The 25,456-nt window shown below is 42.6% G+C and overlaps 2 protein-coding genes across 3 annotated transcripts; both read right to left on the bottom strand.

Moving 5' to 3' along the window:
* Positions 1-578: 578 nt before the first annotated feature.
* Positions 579-6,486, bottom strand: LOC134182597 (helicase with zinc finger domain 2-like). Of its 2 annotated transcripts, XM_062650026.1 has the most exons (9): positions 5,075-6,486; positions 4,879-5,001; positions 4,615-4,755; positions 4,457-4,553; positions 3,934-4,384; positions 3,609-3,863; positions 1,339-1,495; positions 1,110-1,277; positions 579-891 (listed from the first exon to the last, which is right to left on the bottom strand). In XM_062650026.1, the coding sequence occupies exons 1-9, from the start codon at positions 6,429-6,431 to the stop codon at positions 782-784; spliced, it is 2,859 nt and encodes a 952-aa protein (XP_062506010.1). In that variant the 5' UTR covers positions 6,432-6,486; the 3' UTR covers positions 579-781. The 2 variants fall into 2 exon arrangements, with proteins under 2 accessions (XP_062506010.1, XP_062506009.1); XM_062650025.1 differs by having other exon boundaries at positions 3,934-4,553.
* Positions 6,452-16,279, bottom strand: LOC134182489 (helicase with zinc finger domain 2-like). Its single transcript, XM_062649893.1, has 19 exons — positions 16,184-16,279; positions 16,034-16,088; positions 15,855-15,985; positions 15,508-15,684; positions 12,782-13,159; positions 12,655-12,717; positions 12,529-12,582; positions 12,425-12,463; positions 12,338-12,365; positions 11,878-12,267; positions 11,775-11,820; positions 11,491-11,704; positions 11,305-11,430; positions 10,712-11,238; positions 9,615-10,578; positions 9,144-9,554; positions 9,002-9,074; positions 6,645-8,944; positions 6,452-6,547 (listed from the first exon to the last, which is right to left on the bottom strand). Exons 1-19 carry the CDS (start codon positions 16,277-16,279, stop codon positions 6,452-6,454), a joined length of 6,168 nt encoding a protein of 2,055 aa, XP_062505877.1.
* Positions 16,280-25,456: the final 9,177 nt, after the last annotated feature.

The raw sequence follows: 25,456 nt of genomic DNA, 5'->3' as shown, positions 1-25,456 counted from the left end.
TAGACATACAAGCACTAGAGTCTGTTGTCTGTCGCTTGAGTGGGTGACAGTAAAAAGAATTTAAACGCCAAAATTTTGTGTTCTATTTGGTTTGCGTATATATTTCGCCTAGTGCCACGATTGGTCTATACGCGTGCTGACGTTTGCTTAGAATGGTTCTTGGGAATGCTCCACTGTCGCCACAGAGCAAGCGACAGCCTGTCAGCCAAGAAACCGTATATACGTGTACGGGGTAACGGGCGTACTCTTGACAACCGGTGGTATTTTGTGGGACATTGTAATGCTCTTAGTAGGTATATTAAAGCTGCCAAGTAGCAATGTGTTCTTTCATGCTGTCAGGAGACAGTGGCATTCTGCTGTCCTGCGTGCTAAGCTCAGCATCGGTAACCGAAAGCTGTCTCCTCCAAGCCCACTGATATCCAGCTGCGCGACTAGGAAAAAATAATATACTTTTGTAGGCGTGACCATTGGCAGAACAGAACTGTAACGGCTGTTTGTCTCAGTTTTAAGACTCAGTAACGTCACCGTATTGATAACCATGCATGCACACATCAAATATATGCAATACGGTGCCTTCAACTCCAACAAACAGCATCCAGTTGAAACACTTCATTACTCTCATAGCCTAACACAAATTCCGCACACTAAAATACGTCTAAGGAAATAAGTAAATCACGTTTTAGTTCATACTGTTTAGCGTTCAAATACTTAGGCATAACCGTACGTCACCAAAAGTCGTAACCTGCAGTACAATATTGATTACCATATGTGGACACTCAGGTCACAGCCGTAAGAAAGTCTGTTTCCAGTTTTCCATGTAGCAGTCTTCGGTTTTGTAATGGTCAATAAGTTTTCTCCACATCGTATGCAATTGGAGCAAACAGCCATTGCCTAAAATTACAAGCAGTTTGAAATAATACATCAAACATTAGCGATATATACGTAAAAATTACACACACACACACACACACACACACACACACACACACACACACACACACACACACACACACACACACACACACACACACACACACACACACACACACACACACACACACACACACACACACACACACGCCAACAAACAAAGAAACATACAAACTGACCAACTATAATCAATCCTTGCTTTGCTCTTGTAAGAGCAACGTTCATTTGATGCTCGTCCGCAATAAATCCGAAATGTTCCCTCATCCATTTCTTAGAACAACAGTCGACTAGATCTTGGTTTGGTAAAGAACGGACTGTTGACAAAATGATAAACTCGGATTCACTGCCTGAGAAACAATGCAATAACAATTAACAAAGAAAAAATACAATTTGAATATTTATCAATACCTTGACTGCCAAAGACAGATGATACCTCGATGCCTTGGGTTTGTGCTGACCGCCTTAAGAGATTTTCAGTGTAAGCCCTCTGAGCTGTGTATGGTGTTATGACACGGATGTCTGACGCTCTGCATTTGTGTCTTGTCATTCTTTTCACGATATCTACCTGCAGAGTGTGATAGTAAGAAGGTCATACTGCGTGCCGTGTACTTCCTACAAAAGTATTCAGTAACCCTTCTCCTACTTAATATAGATTGTATAGTAATAGTAATACATCCGCATTAGTGTCAACGTGAGTTTGCAAATCCAGGTCATAACGGCTATCTATTCGGCTAGTAGTGATAATGACGAATACTAGTCACTATCTATAGGAATGGCTAGCGGTGCATGCTTATCGCGTTGGTATGTATGGTTGAGTTCTTGTTCATGCAGTTCTTCTGTGAACGGGCATCAGTATCGACCGTTTATGCTACAAAGCTTATTTTTTACACCATCCCTCTGCACTTGCGACGGAGCAGGTCCATGACTACTCAAATTTGCCATTGCAGTGCAAGGTTCCCTCTCGAGAGACCGACCCCAGCTTAAAATTTCTCGACGACGCAAACGCTACACCTTCCAGTTTATTCAAAAGCACGCCCACACCAGTCCTGTGTAGACTGTACGTGTCGTTGCCCTCCTCAAGACTTCCAGCGATCGAAGACTTTTTGCTGCTCCTAGAGACCGTGCCTTCAGAATTCTAATTGCATTTGCACCGAATGCAACCTACACGTTCCCTGCACCGACGGCTACACGAGGTGTGTCGATGTCTACCCTCAATGTCCACCTCGCCAATTGCGTATTGCAGAGCCGTATATATACGGCTGTGGCGTATTGCATGTGCTCGCGTACCCTGTTACCAGCATGATAGCAGCGTTTGTTGCCTCGCAACGAAATAATACAGCTACTGAGCATAGGCTCAAAATGGAATCTGTCTGAATCCGGGTGTAGTCTTAGAATCATTTCAGTTGTACTTTTAGACAGCAGTAGCGATGATATCGTTTCATATTAGTCAGACAAAAAGAATGCAAAAAAGTGTAAAACATTTTGGAAAAGAAGAAAGATGTAGGGTTGCCGTACGAAAAAGAATGGCAACAAGACCATGTAGAGTGCGTGACATTTTTTATGAATTCACTCATACAGACTAAGCATTATATTATCCCTACATTGCACCATTTTCTAAACATACATTACATTACGTATTTTATACCCTAAATAGAAAATGGTGCAACGTATGGCTCAGTCTGTATGAGTCAATTCATGAAAGATATCACAGCGCACACTACACATGGTCTTGTTTCCATTCCTTTCGTGCGGCAACTCTAAATCTTTCTCATTTTTCTTCGCTTTACGATCGGTTCCAACACACGGCTATAACGATTCGTGTGAGCGTTGCTCCGTGTCTTCCATCATTCTGTAAGCAGTGCTACGCGCGCTCCGCCATTTGTCAATCGCGAGCAGACGCGTCTGCTGCCTCTCGAAGCCGATTCTGTTTTTTCTCAGTGATCCTCAAACGTTTGTGATATATATATATATATATATATATATATATATATGGCACTTTAAAGGCGGCGCTCTATGGCTAAAGATGTACCGACAGTTGGACTTTCTTACATGTGCCGGCTATATCTGGAGACCATCTATTTAGTCTGCTTATCACACTACGACGCATTTGCTACGCACTGAAGGTAAGCAAGTCTACTGTCGAAGATACTAGACAAGGGATAATTAACAAAAAATGCTAGCTACGTAACTCGATCATTCCCTTGCTGCAATCCATGCATATATATTATCTATTGTGATATTCTCCATGTAAAAGAGGAATAATGAGGATACAAAACCATAAAATGTATTTCTGTACGATAGGTGAACCAACACAGTAAAAAGTAAACAAACAATTGTGAATGGCTCAACACTGTACCAGATTGAGGGTGCTGGATTAGGATTACGGATTAGGGTTAGTGTTACGAGATAGAACTTAGCTCCCCAGAGGCAAGCTTCACGTGCCAGAACGTTCAGGGCATTGCCTGGTCTGGTGAACGTGCGAGGCTCCATTCCTGTCTTGTGGGGTGCTCCCTCCGGCGTACAGCTTGTCGTTGACTGTTACGGGTTAGGGGTCGAGTTAGAGTTAGGGTTAGGGCTTTACCGCACTTACGCTACATACAATGTGTCATTTGATGTGCCATCCCCTTCTAGTTTCTCGACATCACAAATAACAAAATATTGACAAAAACTCTGCTTACCACCACGCCAGCTTCCATCAGGTTGTACTTCGATTCTTCACCTCCCGTTCCTTCTCCGGACACACGATTTGTTCGTTCTTCGCCCTCGACGTGAATAAAACATTTTCGTCTTTGTTTCTTACGACCGACCTTTGAACAAGGGTATAAGCGATTCCAGAAGTCGACGCCCTTTAGAGGACGACCTCTTAGTTCCGGAGCCGTCTCAAGTTTTCCTTCGTAAAAGTGTATGGATGGAAATTCACAGATGTCGTAGTGCTAAACAGCAAAAAATCAAACACATAATTGTGCGCATGCACTTGTTTTATAGTCCTAGCGGTCGTTTTACCATCCGGTATTGAACGTTCAGCATGTGAACTCGCTTTTCTTCCTTTACTGGTGCACTTTCAGCTATACGTTCGAACATGGAACGAGACAGTTGACTTCCTATATCTCTGTTCAGCACAACAGGTTGCAACTGTTTATGATCTCCTATCAGTACGATCTTTCTGGCTCGAGAAATAGCCACCAGAGTTTCAGGTTCAAAACTTTGGCCTGCCTCGTCGACGATACATAAAGTGACACAGTGCTTTGTCATTCTCGGACTGCCTGCCTGAATGCAAGTACAGAGAAGTACGTCTGCCCTATCAATCTGCTCTTGTTCAGCAGCTGAAACGATGTCTTTATAGTGACTAACCTGGTTTTCGGTCGGCATCTCCTCTTTCATCTTCAGTTGTCTAAACTCATTTTCATGTCTCATGATCAACTGTCCGTAAGATGACGTTGCTTTGTTGCGAATTCTGGAATGCAAAGCAACGTCTTCGTGTCGTCTGGTGTCTACTGTCAGCTGCTTGTTTGATGAGGAAGCAAACTTTTCAAAGATCGAGATTCCGGGGAAACGTTTCTTTTCAATGCCTTCTCCATAAACTCGTAATATCTTAGTTGATCTAGAACCGTTCTTGAGACGATCTGTTAAAAAATATTGTGTATACTAAAATGCACTAATGTACACAATAAGGACTTCAAGTACCCGTAATGTCGTCTACTGTCTGATTGGACGGACAACAATACAACACTCGAACCTTTTCGTCACTGCCCATACGACTGCTGCTGCCGCGTTGGCGTAGAAATTGGACAGCTATGTGAGCTCCAGTCACTGTTTTGCCAGTGCCTGTTAAAACAAACGTTACAATAATTTGAAAGTGAAAAGAAAAGACATTACAGTAAACTAGTGCACAATCAATCAAACAAACAAACAGTAATTGCAGGTATGTTCGAATTAAAAAATAGGCACCTGGTGGTCCTTGTATTAGAGTAATGTCTTGTTTCATGGCAAGTTTCACTGCAATAAACTGACTCTTATTCAGCGGTTGACGTGACAACGACAATCCTTCAGACACAGCCATTCTGTCACTCTCTAAACGGAACATTTACACACTCACATTATAATCTACCTCGATCAGTTGACAATGAACAATTATATTCACAACCTGATGTACTTCCACGGTAACGGCAGTTACATGAAACTTTAGAAAAGTCACTCGAGCACAGACTCTTGACAACATCATTGCTGTAGTCATCTGAACAAATGACTTGTAACGCTTGTCTCATTCTCATAAATGGTAAACATTGTGAAATGAATTGAGCGGTGCACAGAACCGGTACTTTGCTATTAAACAGCATTTCTGGAAGAGCCTGTCGTTCGCCAGAAATCTTTACTTTCAAAAACTGCCGACACGGCGCACCCTCAATTTCAGGCTTGTCTTCCACCTTGCTGTCCACGACTCTACAGTGTACAACGCATTGATCAGTGTCTGTGTGTACGACTTCTTTAGAAGAGCTGCCCTTTAACAAGCTATCCACTTTATCACCTTCAATGCAGAAGCGGGCTTTCTGAGCGACTAAGTTGCTATAACTCAAGCAAAGAAAGTCACCTTCCCTACATCCCAAACTGTATTGCCTCGAAAACGAAGATGTCAATGTAATGTATCCGATAGAGCTGACCTTTTCTGAAGTTCTCGTCCAACGTACAGATGTACCACTTACTAACACGTAGTCTGAAGAGTCCTTGACACAGGATGTTGCAGATTCGTGGTCCACAACAGGTAACCACGAATTGGCATAGTCTATAATATCGTGATAACGGTCTCTTGAAGCATTGTGACCGTGACGAAGACTCTCGACGAAGCAATCAGCTGGTTTGCTGTTGTGCTCTACACAAACGCCCGACGGTACGCTACCAGGCAAGAGTAGAAGTTGAATAACTGGTCTCAGCAACCCGCGACGAGCACGCGCGCTAAGTTGCACCGAAAAGAGACTACCGGCCTTATATTTCTGTGATATTAAATCGGAGGTATCGGAGACTTCATCGTAACTAGTGGGTGTAGAATAGAACAAGTCTTCTTTCTTGGTTGTAGAATACGTGTCGTCTTTAGCGGCGAATCGGAGACTAGGAATGTGGACGCTGTTTTCGATGTGCCGGATACGGCGAATCAGATCATCCGGTTTACTACTCTCTGACAAGGCAAGAAGAAGTAACTGCTTCCATTCACAAATCGGTATACTGTAGTAGTCGTCGTGCGGAAGTTTGTTTCTGTATTGTTTCTTTTCTGTTAGTAAAGGATGCTGAACAACTTTAATAGACCACGTAACCGTTACGCTGCCATTCTCATATGTAGAAATATGCTTAGGATTCAAAGAGGAAAATCGAATTTCAGTGGCTTTTCCAGTAAGATTAGGATAGTCGGGAAAATACAATTCCATCGATCCCGCCGATAGCGACCGAACAACGGCTGTCGTAAGGACCGGACTGTTAAAGGCTGTACAGGTAAAGCTAAACAGATCCATTTCTTGTCGATACCGTTGAGCTAAAGCGCGAGTTCTCGAGCAATGACAACATATCTCCTGAATTTTTTCTTCAGTATATAGTTTTCCGTCATTGTCTTCTGAACCGAAAACACGAGCTATCAATAAACGATGCGCAATGATGTCGATATAGCGGCCGATAGGAGAAGTAAAATGAGTGTAATATCGAAATCCCAGTTGATCGTGCCGAAGAACCGCCTCGTCATTGTGATCAGCGCAAACATACAAAGCTCGCTTAAGGCATCGATGGTATCCTGTATGCGCTATGGCTAGCTGAGGATAGAGCGACTCTGTGCATAACAATAGACGTAGCTGATGTCGACGGTGAGAGTCCTTTTCTACCTTTGCTGCTAGTTGAATGCCACGCCACTGACGTCGAGATATCGTAATAGGTCCGCATGAACCTTCAGTAGATGTCGCAAGCTGAGAACCAATGGTCAGTTTGTTAGCGATTTCGCTAAGTGCACACGAGGAATCAAAGTAGGCTCCAAACAATTTAATCCATTCTTCAACTTTGGCAGAGTCTGAAGAGCCTTGTACGATTAGTGGAGTAATCGCGCGACATTTCTTAATCAAACTCTCTGCCACTGTTTTGTTAGTCAGCAGCATAAACTCTTCCACCATGGCATGCGCTCGCTGACACCCTGCAGTCTCTCTGTCCTGCAAATGGTACCTCGTTCCGCCTAACCGTTGACGTCTTAAACAAACACTCAAATCATAAAGACGTCGAATTTGGTCAGTCAATTCTTCGTCAATCGCAGCAGTTAAGCTTCCGCTAATTATCTGTTCAACTGTTTCGTAAGAGAGTTTGCGTTTAGAACGAACAATGCATCGACTGTAGTCCAATCGAACTAGCTTGGCATTGCGATCGAATTCAAAACGAACGCGGATTGCCAGACGATCGACACCAGGTAGAAGGCTGAAGAGATTCGAGCTGAGCCGTTGTGGAAACATGTCGCGTTTTCTTCGACCTTCTTGGTCGTAGTACGTCGTCCCCATTGTTAATGCGTAAAAATCGAGACTCGATCCCAATCGGCAGAAATAAGAAACGTCGGAAATGTAAACAGAGACTCGACGACTCCCGGTCTCTGCGTCTTGCTCAAAGCTGAGAGCATCGTCTAAGTCTGTGGAGTTTGCTGAATCGATTGTAAAGGCATTTGTCAACGGCATGCCGCGAGCATAGTACTCTTCAAATGGAATAGAGCGTGAAAATGATGTGACGTCGTTCTCAGCGTCTTGACTCAATTCATCGTTCATTCTGATTGGAAAGTATTGACGAGACAAAATGTCTATCCCAGATTCTAACGTCAGAGCAAAAGGCAAGACTTCAACAACAATGCCCAACGGGTGCATGCAGTCGATTCTCCACTTTAGAAATTGAACAATAAAGAGTTTGCACGACACATCCCTCACAGGAATAAAGTTAATCGGCTCGATGGAAGTAGGCCTATGTCTCCTCGATCTTCTCTTGAAAATCGCAATTCCGTTATCTTCAACGTCCCACGGAAGATTAATTATGCAAGGAAGCGATTCGTCTAACGGCAGCAATAAATTTTTGCCTCTTTTAGATAGAACACACACCCATTCGCTCGGTCTCTCCTCCTGAAAAATACCAACAACTGTACCGTTGCGCGACGTAATCTCCTTTCCATAACGTGATGTGTCGTCTAACCGTACGAGAACTTCTTCTCCATCAAAGGATCGGTTTCTTCTCTTCCATCCTCTGATTGATATTTCCATGTTTGGCATTTTGTAAGCGACGGCAACGGCGTCGTCGCCGTTCGTCACATGCAACCGACAGCGAAAATATTTATTTGGATCTCGTTTGATCACCTCGAAACGAGCATTTCCTCTCAAGTGCTCCTCGTATAGAACAGAACTCCCGTACTTTACACTATCGTCAATTGTAGAATGGTCGACAAGTTGCCATTCGTATCCTCCTCCTTTTTCGACCGGTTGCACGGTCGCTTTAGAGGACAGCTGCAGTAGGTCACGTTCGATTTTCTTTTGTGCCACTCGACGGCGATACTCTTCTACCATGTCGTCGTCGTCAGAATCGTCATTGTAGGCGATGCTGTGATGTTGTTGGCTACTCCACGCTGACCTCTCATCCGTCAGATTTTTTATAGTGCTGTCGACACGTCGAGAGAAATGCTCCACGCTGTTTGAAACAGGTACAAACCTCTGCGATTCCGGATTCAGTTTTGTGTTGAGGATACCCAACTTCATCTGCAGCTCCTCAAATGACATCGATCCGAAACATCCTCCGTTGTCATGGCAATAGGCAATGTACTGCAGCCATAACTGATCGAGTTTTCCGCACGTGCACAAGCATAAGGGATCTCCGACGACGAGAACGAGAGACTGAGCCCGTGTGATAACAGTGTTGAGCAGCTTGGCGTTTGATAAGAAGTCGGTATCGTCCAAGCTGCCGCGTTCGCGAAATCCGTCTTCCGTTAGAACCGTACTTATGACGCAAGCGCGGAACTGACGACCTTCCATACAAACAAGCACATTAACAACAGTTCACCGTTGCATCAAAACTGCCACACCTTGAACAACACCAGCAGTCAATACGTCGACTCTCTTGTCAAAGCTGCGAACAAGAGTCCTAATATAGCGAGCCTAAACACATATACATTACATTTTTGTATATTTCACAAATACCTAAATTTTCAATTTTAAATAAACTACCTGCCATCTTTCACTTGTAATAACACATAGATCGTTGTCTTTGTAAGGCCACCACGGCCAATCATCTAATATTTCCTTTACGTGCTTGACAACAGCTTCAGCTTCTTTAGGATTGTAGTACGATCCATCATATCCTGCTTGCTTTGACTGAGTTTTAGACGTAGCACAGAAGCTGACCGGTGGATACTTTGGATGACGATCTTGTGGACCTGCGGCGTTGCTTTTGTCTACGACAACAGTGTGGTAGAATAGACGAGATGATAGACTAAGAATGTCCCAGTGGCAACGGTAATTGACGACTAAATCCACTTTAAGATCGAATACAGGAGGAAGCTCTTTGTACAAACGACGAAAGAGAGAGTAATGAAGCTTGCCCATTCGTGCCACAGGTGAATGAATAGGAGGATTAATCTAAAATATAACAGTTGTTAAGAAAGAACAGATACAGTCAGTAATACTATATAGACATACTTGTTTGTGATCGCCAGCCATAACGACACACGTTTTCTCACTTGCAAAGCTGAGAGCTGCTACTGTTTCCGGCTCCGTAGCCTGAGCCGCTTCATCTATAAAAATGTGAGTAAAAAATCGTGTAGGAAGCCCTAGCCTTCTCAACTGCATTGAAGTGACAAGAGTCGTAATGACCACAAGACGGTCCTTTTCTAGCGTCGCTTTGTCTGGCATAATAAATTGGTCGTTCTCAAATTTACAATAGCCCGAAACGACTTTGAATATGCTACGATCGATGCGGTATCGATTGTAGTATTTGTAGTAAATTCTGTGAAGATGAGCAGTTGCACACATCTTCTTCTGAAAAAAGTCGTCGATTTTCTTGACGTAAAGATCTGCAGCATGATTCGATTGAGTGCAAATAAGAATGCGACAGACCGTGGGGCGGTCAAGAATGATTCGCACAGCCTCCGCTAAAAGGTGCGTTTTCCCTGTTCCAAAAGGGCCGTTGACAATAACGGGAAAGGTTTCACGTTGACACAGAACTCGTTCTATTGCTTTCTGTTGTTCACTGTTAAGGTCAGCTTGAATGGGAAAGGTCAGACATAGATCAATATTGCAAGCATTAGAATGAGGTGGCTTTGCAATCAAACGTTGTGAAACAGTGTCACTGCTCAAACAGTCAACAGCTTCGTGTAAGTTGATGTAGTGAGTTCTGTCAAATGCAAGCTGAAAATCAACTTGTACGTGTACGTCAGAATTGGTCGTAATACCAGTGGTATCAAGAAAGTTGGGTGGCAGTAAAAGAGATAACGTTTCGCCTCTTATTTCATGAATTCTTAACTCAAACACGACACAGTCGTCAAACAGGCGAATAAATGCACTGGTTGTTGAATTAGATGGAAGGCGGTGACCTACATCGATTTCTCCCAACGTGCCCTCGGAATCCTGACGTATCTTCATCGTCATACTTTGTCTATTAAATCTACAGTAAAAAGACGCCTTTCAAAACACTGCCTCTCGGTGCAGACTCACATAGACAAAGAAACAAAACAAAACAACCATAAAGCAAGAAACATGCACACATGCACACAAAAACGTGCATAGCACATACGTACCCGCTGAGAGCAGTAACTCTTGCTATCTCCTCAACGAAAAGAAGAGTGTGAAAACGTGAGTGGTAGTTATTCGTAGACAAGGGTTCATCCAGTGCTTTATGAATCCGTGACATAAGCTGTTTACCTTGAGGACGAAGATGTTTCGTTTCAAAGCCTTCCTCGTCAGTTCTTCGATCAATATAGTCTAGACACAAATGTTTATCATCAAATGTCCACTGATCTGACTGGTTCTTCATCTGTTGATGAAACTCTTTGATCAAATTCATTTCCTCGCTGTTTCCTATCTCAATTCTTAGAGTCTTTATTAGATAAGGCTTGACGCCAAAATCAAGCAGTACGTCTTGCCGAAATGATTGCTCAGTGAGTGAGGTAAACTCAATTTTCAGCACATGGGTGCCGTTACGTAAAGAGTTTTCTTTTGCAGCAATTTCTGAATTGTCCGGTCTGGTCAACACATAATCCTTTGAAGACAAAAATTTAAAGCAGCCAGAAGCTCCAATTAGAGTCGCTCTTTGAAAGCGGCACTTCTGCAGAATAGAAAAATTTGCATTAATGATTAACACGGGATAGACTCATTGAGCCACTGATCTTACAGCATCAGAAGAGTAATCTAAACGCAGACAAAATAATTGTTTGTAGTTCTTGCCGTCTGTGGACGTTATGTAGACAATCTCGCATGGATCACAAAATATATCCACAGACGGAAAATCAAGAGCAATCTGATACAAATGTAAAAACAATATACTAAAAAATTGATTAGTAAAATAATAGAAACAGACCAAATGTTGAAAACACCCAGATTCATCTCGGGTTGCTCGCAGTTTTTCAGCTACCTTTTGTCTCAGAGGAAGTCTACTTCTATCACCAGTGTCGTTCCTAAGTTTCAATTTATTCTGGTACAGGCGTTTTCTTCTTTTCCATTCTTCTAGTTCGTCTTTGCCGTGGGCGTACTCACAACAACGACCTGAGGAACAACGTTTGTACACCCTAAACCTAAACATTAGATTAGAAAAGTTTTGTGACTACAAAACATTTAGTCCTTCCTTCTCTTATTAAAGTATACCTTTCACAAAGACAGAGTTTCTTCGGTTGTCGAAACTTCCAGCTCTCTACAACAGAAAAATTGAATGAAACACGCATGTCAACTCGCCACGTGCAGCATTTACCTCCATCTCTGTCCAACGTCCACACTTCCAGTTCTTCTATATTGTGCGGGTAAGGACATCTCTCAGCGAGATGGCAACGATTACGATACCGGCAGAGTGTAAAGTGCACGATAACGTTCCTTGGTCTCGACCGAATCGAAACATATGAAGTGTTCTTGCCATCATCTTTTGAAGGCCACACCAACATTGGATTCCATGCTGTGTCTCGGTGAACGGGACACGTTTTGAGTACTAAGTCTTTTTCTGTTAAGGTTGCGTTTTTTTTATTTTGACCTTTAAAGCACTTTGAACACACCACCCTTCCCCGCTGCAACACAGCCTCACTAAATTGAAATTCGGACGGAGTTTCGGAATAAGCAGATGAGCCTTGTGAAGTACCGCGATGTAGCACTGAAAGAGAGTAGAAAGCCAACCATGCACTGTGACCGATACCGCACAGCAACCAAGACCAAAGACATACCCGAGCGTATGATGCGATCACCTGTCTCCTGATAAGGACATAATAATAGACAAAATGATGTATCACCAACACTGGAAGCATGCTTACCTTGATTAAGAAGCTCAAATGTTCCAATTCCCACGCTTTCTACAACAAAACAAGATAGATATTTATATCTTCTCCTCTCAGACAATCATTACAGCAAAATAAACCTTGTCATCTGCATAATTTCTTTGGTTCAAGCAACCAAGAGCTTCGAGCAGTATCTACAGCAACCAAAATTTCAAATTATTATATCATAAGTATACGTTCTGACCAAAAGTGTGCGTTTCTCTCACTTTCATTTCGTCGTCTCGTTTCGAAAAACCAGCAGAAGTGTCTTCCTGAACATTTTCATTAGTCTAATGCCAATAGAAATCAATTTTGCAACAAATGTTATTGATATGTCGTTACAAGTTAGTTTACGTCTAATCTATCACGCACTTCTGCATTTTGTTGCTCTAATGTTCTCTTGCAGTGCCTACCAAATGAAACTCTACCCTCAAATGATCTACCGTCTTCCGATTGTTTCATTTGTATTGACTGAGGCTTTAACGATGTCGATTGTGACGCTTGTACTTTCTTCATTGTACGACTTGCAGTTGCAGTAGCGGATGCTTGGTAAATGGGAGCTTCTCGATACTGAGCGAGTTTATAGCTCGATGCAAGCGACTTTGATTGCTTTGATGCAGGGGGAGCCTGCGCAAAAGGCTTTGATCTCGCTGCTGCAACTGCTGATTTCGACTTCACCAATTCAGCTCCCTCTTGACGAGGCCCCGCCTGCCTTTGGCCACGTTGCTTTTGCTACAAAACAGAGCAGTTCAGATTGTTGTACATCATACATATGTAAACGCTTAAGTTCTACACACTTTCGTCAGTTAAAAATTAGAAACAACTAATTTAGCCAATTGCATGATTACTCGGTTAATTAAGTCACTCGTTTTTACACAAAAAATGGATCTACACGCATCTGTTCCGGATGGGACTAGTCACGACGCAAGGCAGTGAACGATAACGTGTCCCACTCGAGCCTTTTACATGTGAACAACACCGATTACGACTTGACCATTCAGGCGTACTTGCACCTAACAGAGAAACAGCACGGAAAGAGACAGGTAATTTCATTGATGACATGTTTCCTTGATTAAGGCCATTAGTCAGATCCATTAGTAAATTATTTGCAAATTTCATGTCATGACATAACAGCAAAACTTTTTCAAGTATTTCTTGAAAGCTGCTCGGATACGTACTTTATTCTTGGATTGTACATACAATATTGTATCATGTCACGTGGTTTTGACAACTCTGATTGGTCGATACAGAGGGTACAAATCGATCGTACGCTGGTATGCGCTGATACCCTACCGCTGTCAAGGGAAACGCGTATACCCTACCGATGCTAATACAGCTGGCTTCAGTAACACGCAGATGATTTGATATTCTTCTAATGAGATACTAAACGGTAAATGCACTTAGAATCCGTCTAATTAGTTAGAGAACAGTTACCAACAAACAAGTAAGAAGTAAGATTTACGTACTCACAGCTCAAAATGAACGGTAATTCAAACAATCAATGGCCCTGCATGATACAAATCACTTATCGTATGGTCGAATCTTGGATATTGTTGCTATTACGCCTGGGGAGAGTGGCAGCTAATACCTCGATAATTACCTCGGCTTTGCCTTGGTCGGAATTAGCTGTCACTCCCTTCGGGTAATAGCAATGATATCCTCAACGTGCCCATACGATAACTAGTAAATATCCCGGTACTATACTTCATACGGGATAGTTTGCACTGAGGCATCGGGACAACTAATCCCTATTCGATTGTTAAGAAATCAACACGAAATAAGAAATGGAATACTCAGTTCCAAGAGGCTAACGAGATGTGAACGGGGTATACGTATTGCAGCATTAGCAGAGGATAGAAATGAACCAATCGGCGTCAAGCTTGGAAAGGGGATCTGAGAGGAAGACTTCAATGTAACCAATCACCATCACGCACTAATCAAATTGCAACTACCGGGCACTTGGACTCAACCGGTAGTTTAGCGGTCTGGTTTGGCGGTTCAGTGTCGTGTCGTCGTCTGCAAGAGGATTATGCGGTAGCCTGCGCGTGCCTATGGGGGTTTCGAGGGTGCAAACAAACCGACCCACTTCAGTCGGAGGTCCGCTCTTACTGCACACGACCAATCTCCACGCAATATTTGTCAGTGTCGCTAGCCTAGTTATGACTGCATGATGCTAAAATTGTGGCCTCAAAGGGCCTTTCGGTATCACTTGATTAATATTAATAGTGATATCAGCAAATTGACCAAGTCCAAAACTCACAAAATCGGCTAAGTCGAGCAAACCAAACTGCTCTAGACGGTGCTCCTAAATCATCTATGCAATGCTCTGTTTGTCTCCAACCCCTATAGTTTAAGTTAGCCATGAATGCCAATTAGGTGTGTACATTGTACAACTCCTTCGGCAGGCGTGGTGCCACAATTTTAAATCCTGGTGCCACAATTGATACCATTACCATGGCAACGGCATCCTTAGATGTAGAATCTGTAACTGCTAAAGTTCTGGTCTGGGTCCCACGTTCCAGATGTTTTAGCAAGATCGAGGTAAGCAGATGTAGACCTTAAAACTCCTTGTCGCGCAATGTGCAGTGTTACTTTTACCGATGTCTTCCAATAGACCTGGTAACTAATAAAAAATAATTAGTTTAGACTGGGATTCAATGAGAAGTCCACTAATTAAGAACCTTCTCGTTATATGCGCCAGGTACCCCAGCTCCTGCGTTGGTTAGCCTACAACAGCACAGTCAAGGACATGTCCCTACAGAAAGTTACTTTGTCACACCAGCTCCAGTAGCTGTTAGCATGCTGTGTTGTAAGCTATAGACATCTAGCTGCCTGTTTATTTTCAAAACTTTTAAATAATAGCTGTATAAGGGGCGCTTTCATGAAGGCCAGTCTATTGGCTTATTCAACTTTTACAAAAATTTGCTATCTACAGTATACGCCCACACACCGAGGCTTGTTTCCTGTTTGTCAAATCCTAGATCCACCACTGATCGAATGAATCCAAGTCGTTCATGTTAAACAATTTAGAAACAATTCTGAGCATGCATGCTACCAGTACGAAATGAATTTCCATTTACCTTGACAGACGATCCTTTGGCCACTGCTGTTTCACCTTTCCTCTCCAGATGCACACGAGCAAGGCCAATGACATTTCTATCCGTGCGAACACCCTTTCTTACTTCACTGAGATCCTTCTTTTGATTCTGTACAGTTTCACAACGACCACGTTTCCGTTGCTCTGCTGCTTCCTCTGACTATAAAAATGAGCAGATAAACACAACAAGACATCGCTACTCATGAATCTCAATGCCAACTTTAAGACGAGTTAGTAATTCACTGTGCTTTTTAATGGAGTACATATCCTTAATAAAGCATTACTTCAATTAAATGCTTTAGCAATTGCTTGAACTTAATGTCAACTAACCTGGGGTTTCATCTTTAGATAGGCTTTGACATCAGCCAACGCATTCTCAATATCACCTTTTCTCTCATACGCTTGGGCTCTGAGTGCAAGAAATTCTAGAAAATGAGGTGACGTAGCGTCTCTACTGATCACTAAATCAGAAGTATATTATTTGACTAAAACATTGAACCGTTACTGACGATAGGCTACTACGTTACCAGGTGTTGTATGTCGTATGACGTCAGACAGCATATTCTGCAAGGAAACAAAACGCGTCAATAAGACTATTATTAAACCTCGTTGTTTTGCATCCATTTCTAAAGCATAGTTATAACCCAGGCGGCACGTACCAGTTGCAAGGAAGCCAACGCCTTCAATAAGAGAGCCTGCTGCTCAAATTCTGACAATATCGGCTGATATTGTTCATCTGATGTGTAAATATCCATTGCTTGGTAACACCAAATCAAGGCATCACTTGGCATTGATTGAAAGTGCAATTGATACGCGTTTTCCAAACATTCACAAGCTTCGTTTGGAACCTACAACAGCACAGTATATAAGTGTGTGTGTGTGTGTGTGTGTGTGTGTGTGTGTGTGTGCGCGCGTGTGTGTGTATGTGTAGATGGGTGTGTAGATATAAAAGTGCGTGCGTGTGCGTGCGTGTAACTACAAACAAGATCGTCTGTTTGCTATCTGCCTTGTAAAAAATTTTTCCAATTAATTAATGTAATCGTTCCTGTCAATGTTCGTTATTGTATGATGCAATGTCCAGCTATAGTACAATAATTTTTGTTATACCTCAACCATCAACCATGAGGCAGCATCTTGTGAGTATCACTGAACATGGTAATTACTGTGCTTCTGCAGCACAACGTACAATTAACGCATCATTATCTGTGAGTAACTGATAGCATAATCACAATGTGAAATAATGCATACAATTTCACAGTAAATCCTCCAGTGAAAAGACAGCTGTATGTTGCAGGCCAGGTATTGAGCTATAATTATTGAGATTTCAAACGATTCTTAATATGTGCTTCTGGTAACGCAATATTTACGTTGGCTGACCAAATCATTTGTCAGCAACCTATTTGCCCTCTAGAGAGAGTCAAACCTAACCCTAGAATGATGTAAGCTCCACTGACGCTAAATATACTAGCTTGCACAAATGATGTGTGCACAATGAATTTAGTTACTTACTTAATTAAATAACTTCAAGAATATATACCTTATTTTAGGTTATAGAAAAGCAAGCATCTATACGTAGCAGCAAGCAGAAGTTTACACAAAGTGCAAGCTCGGGTCCAGAGGCCAAGACGGGGGTGTAAAATTAATATCAACAAATGAATTTTTACAGTAACACAAAATTAGTCTTAAAGCACCTCGGTAGTTATGAAACGGCACAAGCCGCAAGCGGCCAATTAGTTATCTGAGTCTAGAATAAAGATTAAATAAAAGATTAAATAATTCCATCTTTCAGGGACTCTTCTAGCAAATCATCGATAACTTACTCGTATTCTCTTTCCACGTCGTAGTGAAAGTGTGACAAGGAGAGACGGTTAATTGTCTGTCTAATTGTAGCCCACAGGTAAGATTTAAAGTCCTAGTAGTTCACTGATGCTCCGCTCACAACTACAAATGGTTACTGGTAGTGTGCATAAATTCTCAAGAGCGTATTTACAATTGGAAAATACTGTTCATCTGTGCCGGCTGCTAGAGCCTGATTGACAGTTGAGGCCAAGTCTTTGATTTCAAAAGCTTGTCAGTGACCGATCCATGCAGCTGCTCGTCAAAAGTCGCAGGACTAAGCAGATCCGTCTGGTTAACCGCTCCAACTCTACCACGTGTCTTTCCAGAATGGGTCTGTATATGCATAGCTAGAGGGACAAGGTTTAGTTCAAGTAAAGCACGTTTCAGAAACTTGTGCACTGCGCAATTGAACATACAAAGGAATCTTCAAGGTCACAACAACATAAATTGAGTCAAAACATTTACTCTATTTGACCCATTAAGGAAGTGATCCAGGAACGGAATGACAGTAGTTCATCTATATATACATATATACATACATATATATATATATATATATATATATATATATATATATATATATATATATATATATATATATATATATATATATATATATACAGACTTGGACAAAATTATAGGGACACCCCGCTGTGGGTATGTAGTAACACAATAATTAGGTCACAATTTACCAACTATCAATATTGTTAAGAACTTAATAGTTACCGCGTTGATTGTTAGGTTTCTTGAGAATACTGTAGACCCTAAATTGTTTTCTTTACGTTTCGCATTGTGGAAAACGAGACCTAAAAGTGTATGACGTCATGACTGCGTAAGCGTCGTAAGTTAGACTCTCTCTGATTTTCTTTAGTGGCTTTTAAAAAGGTCGGTTTTAAGAACGCGAAGGAAAATTGAAGCTCTTCACCAGTTCCTCAGTACTGAGCGTTCTCGCCTCTCGCCCTCTTGATTGCGTCCAAACTTCGCAGAACACTTTCTGCCAAGTTCCGGACACGCGCGGCTGGAATCTGCTGCTACGCCTCTTGTAGAGCATTCCAGAGCTCAGCTGCAGTTCTCGGTTCACGACGGTTGGCAGCAGTTTTGAGTTCATGCTACAAGTTCTCGATTGGATTCGCATCAGGCGATTTTGGCTGCCAGTCAAGCAGTGTGACGTCATGCTGGCGTAGCCATTGTCTTGTTGACCGAGACGTGTGGATTGGCGCGTTGTCCTGCTGGAAGACAAGGTCGTCTCCTATCAGTGCCGCTGCGTCTGTAAGCATGTGCTCCTCCAGAACCTGTTGGTACGCCGTGCAGTCCAAACGACCTTCCAGTTTCACCAGAGACCCCACACCATGCCACACATCGATCCCCAAACCATCACACAAGCCGCGTGCTGGACAGTACGATCACAACATTCAGGGAGAAATTCCTCACCTTTGCGACGCCAAATGTACAGAGCACCATCGTTTCCTATGCTGACTTTTGACTCATCTGTAAGAAGAACAGATTTCCAGTCATCCAAAGTCCACTGTGTGTGAATGGTTGCCCATCCCAGTCGCAAATGCCGATGGTTTTCTGTTAGCAGTGGGTTTTTTCTAGGCCTCCGAGCGTTGACTCCTGTCTCACTGAGACGACGACGGACTGTTCTACTTGACACCTGCTTGCCGGTTTCATCAGCCAGCTGATACGAGAGCAGTCGTGATGGTGCTCGTCGGTTCTGCAGTGCCATTCTCTTCAGTCGATGATCTTCCCGGATTGTCGTTGCCTTCCCACGTCCAGGTCATTTTTTATAATCGCTGCTGCCATGGGAAAGCCGTTGCAGGCACTGATGAACCGAATTCCTGGAGCGGCGGACAAAAGCTGCCATCTGACGCACAGAATGGCCAACTGAGTGAAGGGCTTCAATTTTCCCTCGCGTTTTGGACACAACTGTTTGCCTCGAGGCATCGCTGCAACTCGTGAAATATCGCACGGAACAAGACTCTGCAACTGCGTGCAGCTGAACGTTCAGGCTAACTTATCGCCTAAGTTTGGCGGTCTCAAGGGTAGCGGTTTTAGTGCAGCTGACATTTTGGCGGTAGCAGTTTGAGATTTTGCTACGTAAAACGTGGACCGGAAGTGGCATGTCAATGTTCTTTTGTTGCTATAACTTTTTTAGTTTTTGTCTTAGCAGGATTTTTTTGTAATTAATTAGTGTCGCATAATTTTTGAATACGTTGAAGTTTGTTTATTAATTAAAATGGCAAAACAATTCAAATTGTGATGACATGCGCGAAATCAATGCGCAAAAACAGATGATTCGCCTATTTTCATAATGTTGATAAGAGGACCCACAAAATTGCTTTCACTCTCTACTACAGAGCATTCTTAGATTGTATGCCAAGAATGAGCATCCAAGAGCGATGAACGTGTACAAAGAGAAGAAAAGTAGGAATGACCGTCTTCCTTCTTCAAAGCAAACTAGATGCGCAGTAGGTAGCAAGTACAGCTGCAGTCTTGAACTCAAGCTATGTTACACACTAACAATGGCGCAATCCATGAAAAAAGAAATTCGAAAAACATTTGGTTTTGCTAGAGAAAAGTTCAGTGCCAAAGTTAGACTAGACACAAAAATGCCAGGTGTCCCTATAATTTTGTCCAAGTCTGTATATATCTATATATATATATATATATATATATATATATATATATATATATATATATGGCTGTCTATTTCTACATTTTCGTGAGGAATGTCTTCACTCCCTCTCACCTTATTGATGTTGCCATAAAAGCTGGTGCTGCTGCTGAGGCTGGGGAAGTGGACAAAGATAAACGCCATCATACTAACGTGTCAAGTGATGGCTGTTTGTTCTACCCTCTTGTGTTGGAATCATACGGAGTGTAGGCTGTACATAGTCTGGAAGTGTTGAGATGAATCGTAAAGAAGTCTCTTCTATCATCTGGCTTGTCTCTGAGCCAAGCTTCCAGACAATTTCATGAACAATTATCTGTTCGTTGTGGCAGTATAACTCAAGAACGAGTAGTGACAGATTGGATTTCGTGATTGTTGACTATCTATCTAATTATTGCGATATTGCAACTTAGACTCTTTGCGCTTCCGTCCTTAGGGGGATATGTGTTATCTGTGTTATATATATATATCCCCGAATATTGGATATTGGTAGGACTGATGTCTTTCCTACCCGCTTGTCTCTTTCAAACTGTGTTTTGGTTGTGCGAGATAATTGCTTGTCTGGGACGTGTTCATAGGGATTTCATTGGATGCTTATCGTTATCGGACTGTGTGCTTCGTTTCTGTGGTTGGGCATATCGTCACGCTGTTGAGCCTGTTGACAATTCGACTAATACGAGATTCGTCAAAAGAAGAGCGGTAAAGTTTCTTGCCCCCTTCGATTTTGGAGATCTGTCTTTGACGACTTCCGGCCCCACAAAGCAGTTGCTTGCTGGTTTTTGATTCTAGCGATGGCCGCCATCTTGACTTTACGCTCTGGTGACGTCCACCCTTATCCGGGTCCCGTTACTGGAAGGGAGTCAAAATCACAGGACGCTACACCTTCAGCCTCCTGCAATCTGTCAGGTAATTTCTGTGCAGGATGCGGAAAAGGCCCTTTCAGACGTATGGATATCCACCAACGCTCATGCAAATGTGCTATATCTATGCATTGTCATTTACCTGAGGTGGATACTGATGGGTTTACGACATCTGGTTGCACTGGACACGCGATGACGGATCAACATGGTTCATCACTTGACGGAAATGCTGTTTCCAATAACGTTCCGTGTCCTGTATGCCAATCTTTCTTCTCTGATAACAATTCGATGTGGCAACATGTGAACCTGCAACACATCTCTAAACAGATATTTCCACCTGTTTCAGTCTTGAAGGAACAGGAACAAAAATTATGTGCCTCTTGTGGGTTCTCATACTCCTCCCATTGGCCACCATGTCGAAGATCTCTTGGCCCCAGTCATCCACGATGTGGAGGTCAGATGATAGAACCAGAACTCTCTCTTTGGTTGCAGGATATGCCGTCTACTGGAAACGGTGGTTTGGTCCCAGAAGAAATGACTGAAGATACACAAGGGGCGAATCCCCCTCTGATGAACGACTCAGAACTCTTTAACCAGTCCTTACGGAGCACTAGCAATTTCATGTCTGCTGATATTGTTTTGAAAGCCATTCGATCGGCTGAAAGAATTTGTTGTCACCTTCAACAAGAATTCATCTTGTTTCAAGCTTTTATGAATGAGATTATGACCCTTCCAATCATCACCATTTGTCACATTCCTCGCTGTGTCCGCCCCTTGTTTGCTGAGGTATTAGCTAAAGAATTAAGGCATGCTACATATGATGGTGTGTGGGGATTTGCTCGCCTTTCCTTACTGCCGAAAGTTGTACTTCGATGACCTTCAAGAGGAGGAAAGAAGAAACGTTATGTGGTAAAAGGCAGTACTGCTTTCACGCCTTCAGAAATGGCAAACAGGGGATTTTATTTGTCTCTGGGAAGATGCTAGAATTGATGCCAAGCGCCATAACCAGAAATCGAAGCATTTCACAGTCGCCGGATCAAATGCCAAGCGAGGTCTGTGTTTGGCTAGAGAAGGTCGATACAGCAATGCCATGAAAGCACTTGGTTCGTTGGGTTGTGCTCCTCTAGATGACATTTCAGCACTTGATGAGTTCCGTCAGCGACATCCAAAACATCTACTTCCTAAATGGAATAAGGATATTCCACCCCCACTGAATGTTTCCTCTGCTTCAGTTTTGGCTGCTCCTCTTGCTTTCCCTCCAGCTACTAGCCTGGTGGTTCAAATTTGCGCTGTCAGCATATTCTAGATGCTTTTGATGGAACGACCACCCCTTCTGCAAGAGATTGTCTAGATCGGCTAACATATTTATGTGTTTTCTTCTTTCTGGTCAGGCAGACACTTGGTTAGCTCCTTGGCTTACAGGAGCACCACTAACTGCTCTATACAAGAAACAAAGCTGAATCAGGCCAATTGCATTAGGATAATTTTTAAGACCCCTTGCCAGTCGCCCCTTCTGCAAGGCAGTTCGATCAAAGTTGCCCGATGTTTTCATTCCTACTGGCCAAGTTGGTGTTGGCATTAAAGGAGGGTTAGAAGCTGCTATCCACTGTCTTCCTAGCTTCATAGAATCACATGCGGACGATCAGGATTTCTGTTGTCTAAAATTGATTTCTCAAATGCTTTCAATGAGTGTAAGCGAGAGTCCTTTCTCCGACGTGTATATACTCAATTTCCGGAATTATTCGCATGGTCTCAATGGTCATATCACTGCCATGGAGAACTTTGCTTTGGGAATGACGTCATTAGATCACCAGGGGGAGTTCAGCAAGGAGACCCTCTGGGTCCTCTCCTTTTTCGTCAGTTATCCTGGAGCTCCTTGATGATATTGATGACATACCGGATCTGCACCTCCAGCTTTGGTACTTAGATGATGGCACCTTTGTAGGAAACGCAGTTCTGTTGCTGATTTCCTGCACTTACTGTCATCAAAGGGCCCATCGCATGGCCGTTACATTAATAAGAAGATACGTGAGGTATTCTGGACATCAAGTGACATTTCACTTCTAGAGTTCGCTAGAGAGAGGTCCATACAAATAAATCAGAGTTCAGAAGGTGCAGAGTTTTTAGGGGCTCCAGTTGTCTAATCTGATTCATTCTGTAATCAATCCTTTGCCAAACGAGTGGACAATATTCTCTCCCGTCAGAATCATCTTTCTGATCTCGAAGACTCCCAAGTAGAGATGCAACTCCTATGCAGCTGTCTTAGCCTCTGCAAAATAAATCATCTAATCAGAACTGTTCCCCCAGGGAGAGTGACAAAACAACTTAGCCGGTTTGATCATGGTGTGCGTCATTGCCTAGAGAAGATGTTCAATTCGTCAATGTCTGACGCCTGTTGGAAACAGGCAACTCTACCAGTCTGTCTTGGTGGCCTTGGTCTAAGAGAAGCCAGCAGAACAGCTCTAGCAGCCTTCATTGGAAGCTGTAATTCAACTCACAAATTATTAAGTCAATTGCTTGGGCATGCTACGTCATTTGTGGATGGCAGTGAGCACGTCAACCTTGACTAATTTGACTAGAATTTGATAGTTCCTGGTGAACCAGCAACTCGAGAGATTTTAAGGAGTGTACTGTCACACTATGAGGATATTGATTTCAAGGCTTCTAAACAATGCGAATTTCAAGACGTTCTTAACTCACCGTTGCTACGAAAAATCAAGACTAAAAGTAACTTACGAGATAAAGCACGTCTCAACTCAGTCTCCGCCAGAAATTCTGGGGCATGGCTTATGGCAATACCTAACCAGAAATTAGGCCTGGTCATGTCTCCTCAAGAATTTATGGTTGCTCTTCGTATGTGGCTTGGCATTCCTGTGTTTCCATCTCCTCCTTCGTCCATTAGGTGTCCTTGTGGTACTGTCATCGATCCACAACCGCGACTGCAAGAAGAAGCAACGATGCAACAGCCACAACTATGCCAGACCAGGAGATGTGTTTCATCCTGACTTCCTGCAGGGCCGAGGTGCGTATTTTGATGTGACCGTTAGGAATTCCCCACAGGCATCATATCTCCTAGAATCAGCCACCCAACCAGGAGCAGCTGCTGCTGGAGGAGACTCCGAGAAGATTGAACGGTATGAAGATAAAGTTAACGCAGCTGGATGTGACTTCTATCCTCTAGTTGTAGAGACACCGGGAGTCTAGTCTCCCACTTCTTTAGAGATTTTAAAAATTATAGCAAGAAGAACTAACTGTTTTAATTACAGGGACAACGGTCTCTAAAGCTATCCAGCATTTGCTGCAACAACTTTCTTTTAGGCTTTGGCGGTATAATGCTAAACTGATCTTGGACAGACTAGCCATCTGTAACGTGGACAATGTTATGTGGGAGTATGTGTGATTTGTTTGCCCACTGTTAGTGGGTAAAATATAAAAAATAACATACATACATACATACATATATATATATATATATATATATATATATATATATATATATATATATATATATATATATATATATATATATATATATATATATATATACTGTCTCTGATGAAATATTTGCGCAGTTCTTTGTCTAGGACACGGCAGGGTAAGGACAGCCGGCACAGTCATCTACAGCTGCATGAAACCTTTTCAGGTGCATATTCGAACATCAGTCATTGGTACCGACACCTTGTCCCTGAAATGCTGAAGCCCTTGGCAAGTCCTATCTACATATTCTTTGCTTATTTCTAGAGAGGATGACTGTAGCTGGACACTAAGACCCTTTACAATAGACATTACTTTGAACAGAGTACTGAGGGCATGTATGAAATTTCCTCAAGACACGCCCACTGTGTTGGGGTGAACATGCAACAAGTGCACCATCCCTGGATCCGCGCTTGAAGTGATTGACTCTCAACATAACTGTACACTATAAAAATTCATCATGTATTTGTGAAATCTTAGCTTTAGGCAGAAAGAATAGATACTGCACCTCCTGCAATAACCAAAAACCACAGAACTAATATTGTTTAATATTATAATAACAGTAAGTTATTAACATGATAACCCTAGCACATCTAGCTCAATAAGAGCCATGAAAAATGAGTTTTGTCCCGTAGATCTTTTGACTTTCACTCCCAACCTCTCTCATCCGGGTCCCCACACAGTAATGACACTGATAGACAAATATTGACTGCAAAGAATGACAAAAACTTACCATTTGATAGGAAGCAAGTCCAAGCAAGTAGCGGACTCTCTGCTCAAATGGGTGAATGGCACAGGAAGCTAGACCGACTTGGAAATAACATTTGCAAAAATCCAGAGCCCTTTCCAAATGATACTCAGCTTCCTCCCAGTTAGAATGAGACACTGCTATTTCTGCCCTTACTAAAAGTTTGATCGCGTCCCGTGAAACGTCGGGATAAGTCGCTGCGCACATCTACAAGACAGACATGTACAAAGAGAACACGTAAAACGAGTCTACTCACCATCTCAGCGGTGCGATGGTCTTGCATCGTCTAGGCAAGACAACAACGAAGTTGCAACAGGTGTCGCATCCAAACCTCTAACAA

Source organism: Corticium candelabrum, chromosome 7 (assembly GCF_963422355.1).
Source record: "Corticium candelabrum chromosome 7, ooCorCand1.1, whole genome shotgun sequence".
NCBI lineage: Eukaryota > Metazoa > Porifera > Homoscleromorpha > Homosclerophorida > Plakinidae > Corticium > Corticium candelabrum.
The sequence above is the reverse complement of the archived record's forward strand: the minus strand, read 5'-3'. Positions and strand labels throughout refer to the sequence as shown.

Bases quoted from the DNA above. Each gene is read 5' to 3' on its own strand.
- LOC134182489 (XM_062649893.1), bottom strand. From the start codon at position 16,279: ATGGATATTTACACATCAGATGAACAATATCAGCCGATATTGTCAGAA. The intron at 10,579-10,711 runs GTACGTATGTGC...TTTTTACTGTAG, and splicing joins AGAGTTACTGCTCTCAGCGG to ATTTAATAGACAAAGTATGA. The intron at 8,945-9,001 runs GTGTGGCAGTTT...TTTGTATGGAAG, and splicing joins GACTGCTGGTGTTGTTCAAG to GTCGTCAGTTCCGCGCTTGC.
- LOC134182597 (XM_062650025.1), bottom strand. From the start codon at position 6,431: ATGGATCTGTTTAGCTTTACCTGTACAGCCTTTAACAGTCCGGTCCTT. The intron at 4,756-4,878 runs GTGCCTATTTTT...TTGTTTTAACAG, and splicing joins TCTAATACAAGGACCACCAG to GCACTGGCAAAACAGTGACT. The intron at 1,278-1,338 runs GTATTGATAAAT...ATTGTTTCTCAG, and splicing joins ATCTGTCTTTGGCAGTCAAG to GCAGTGAATCCGAGTTTATC.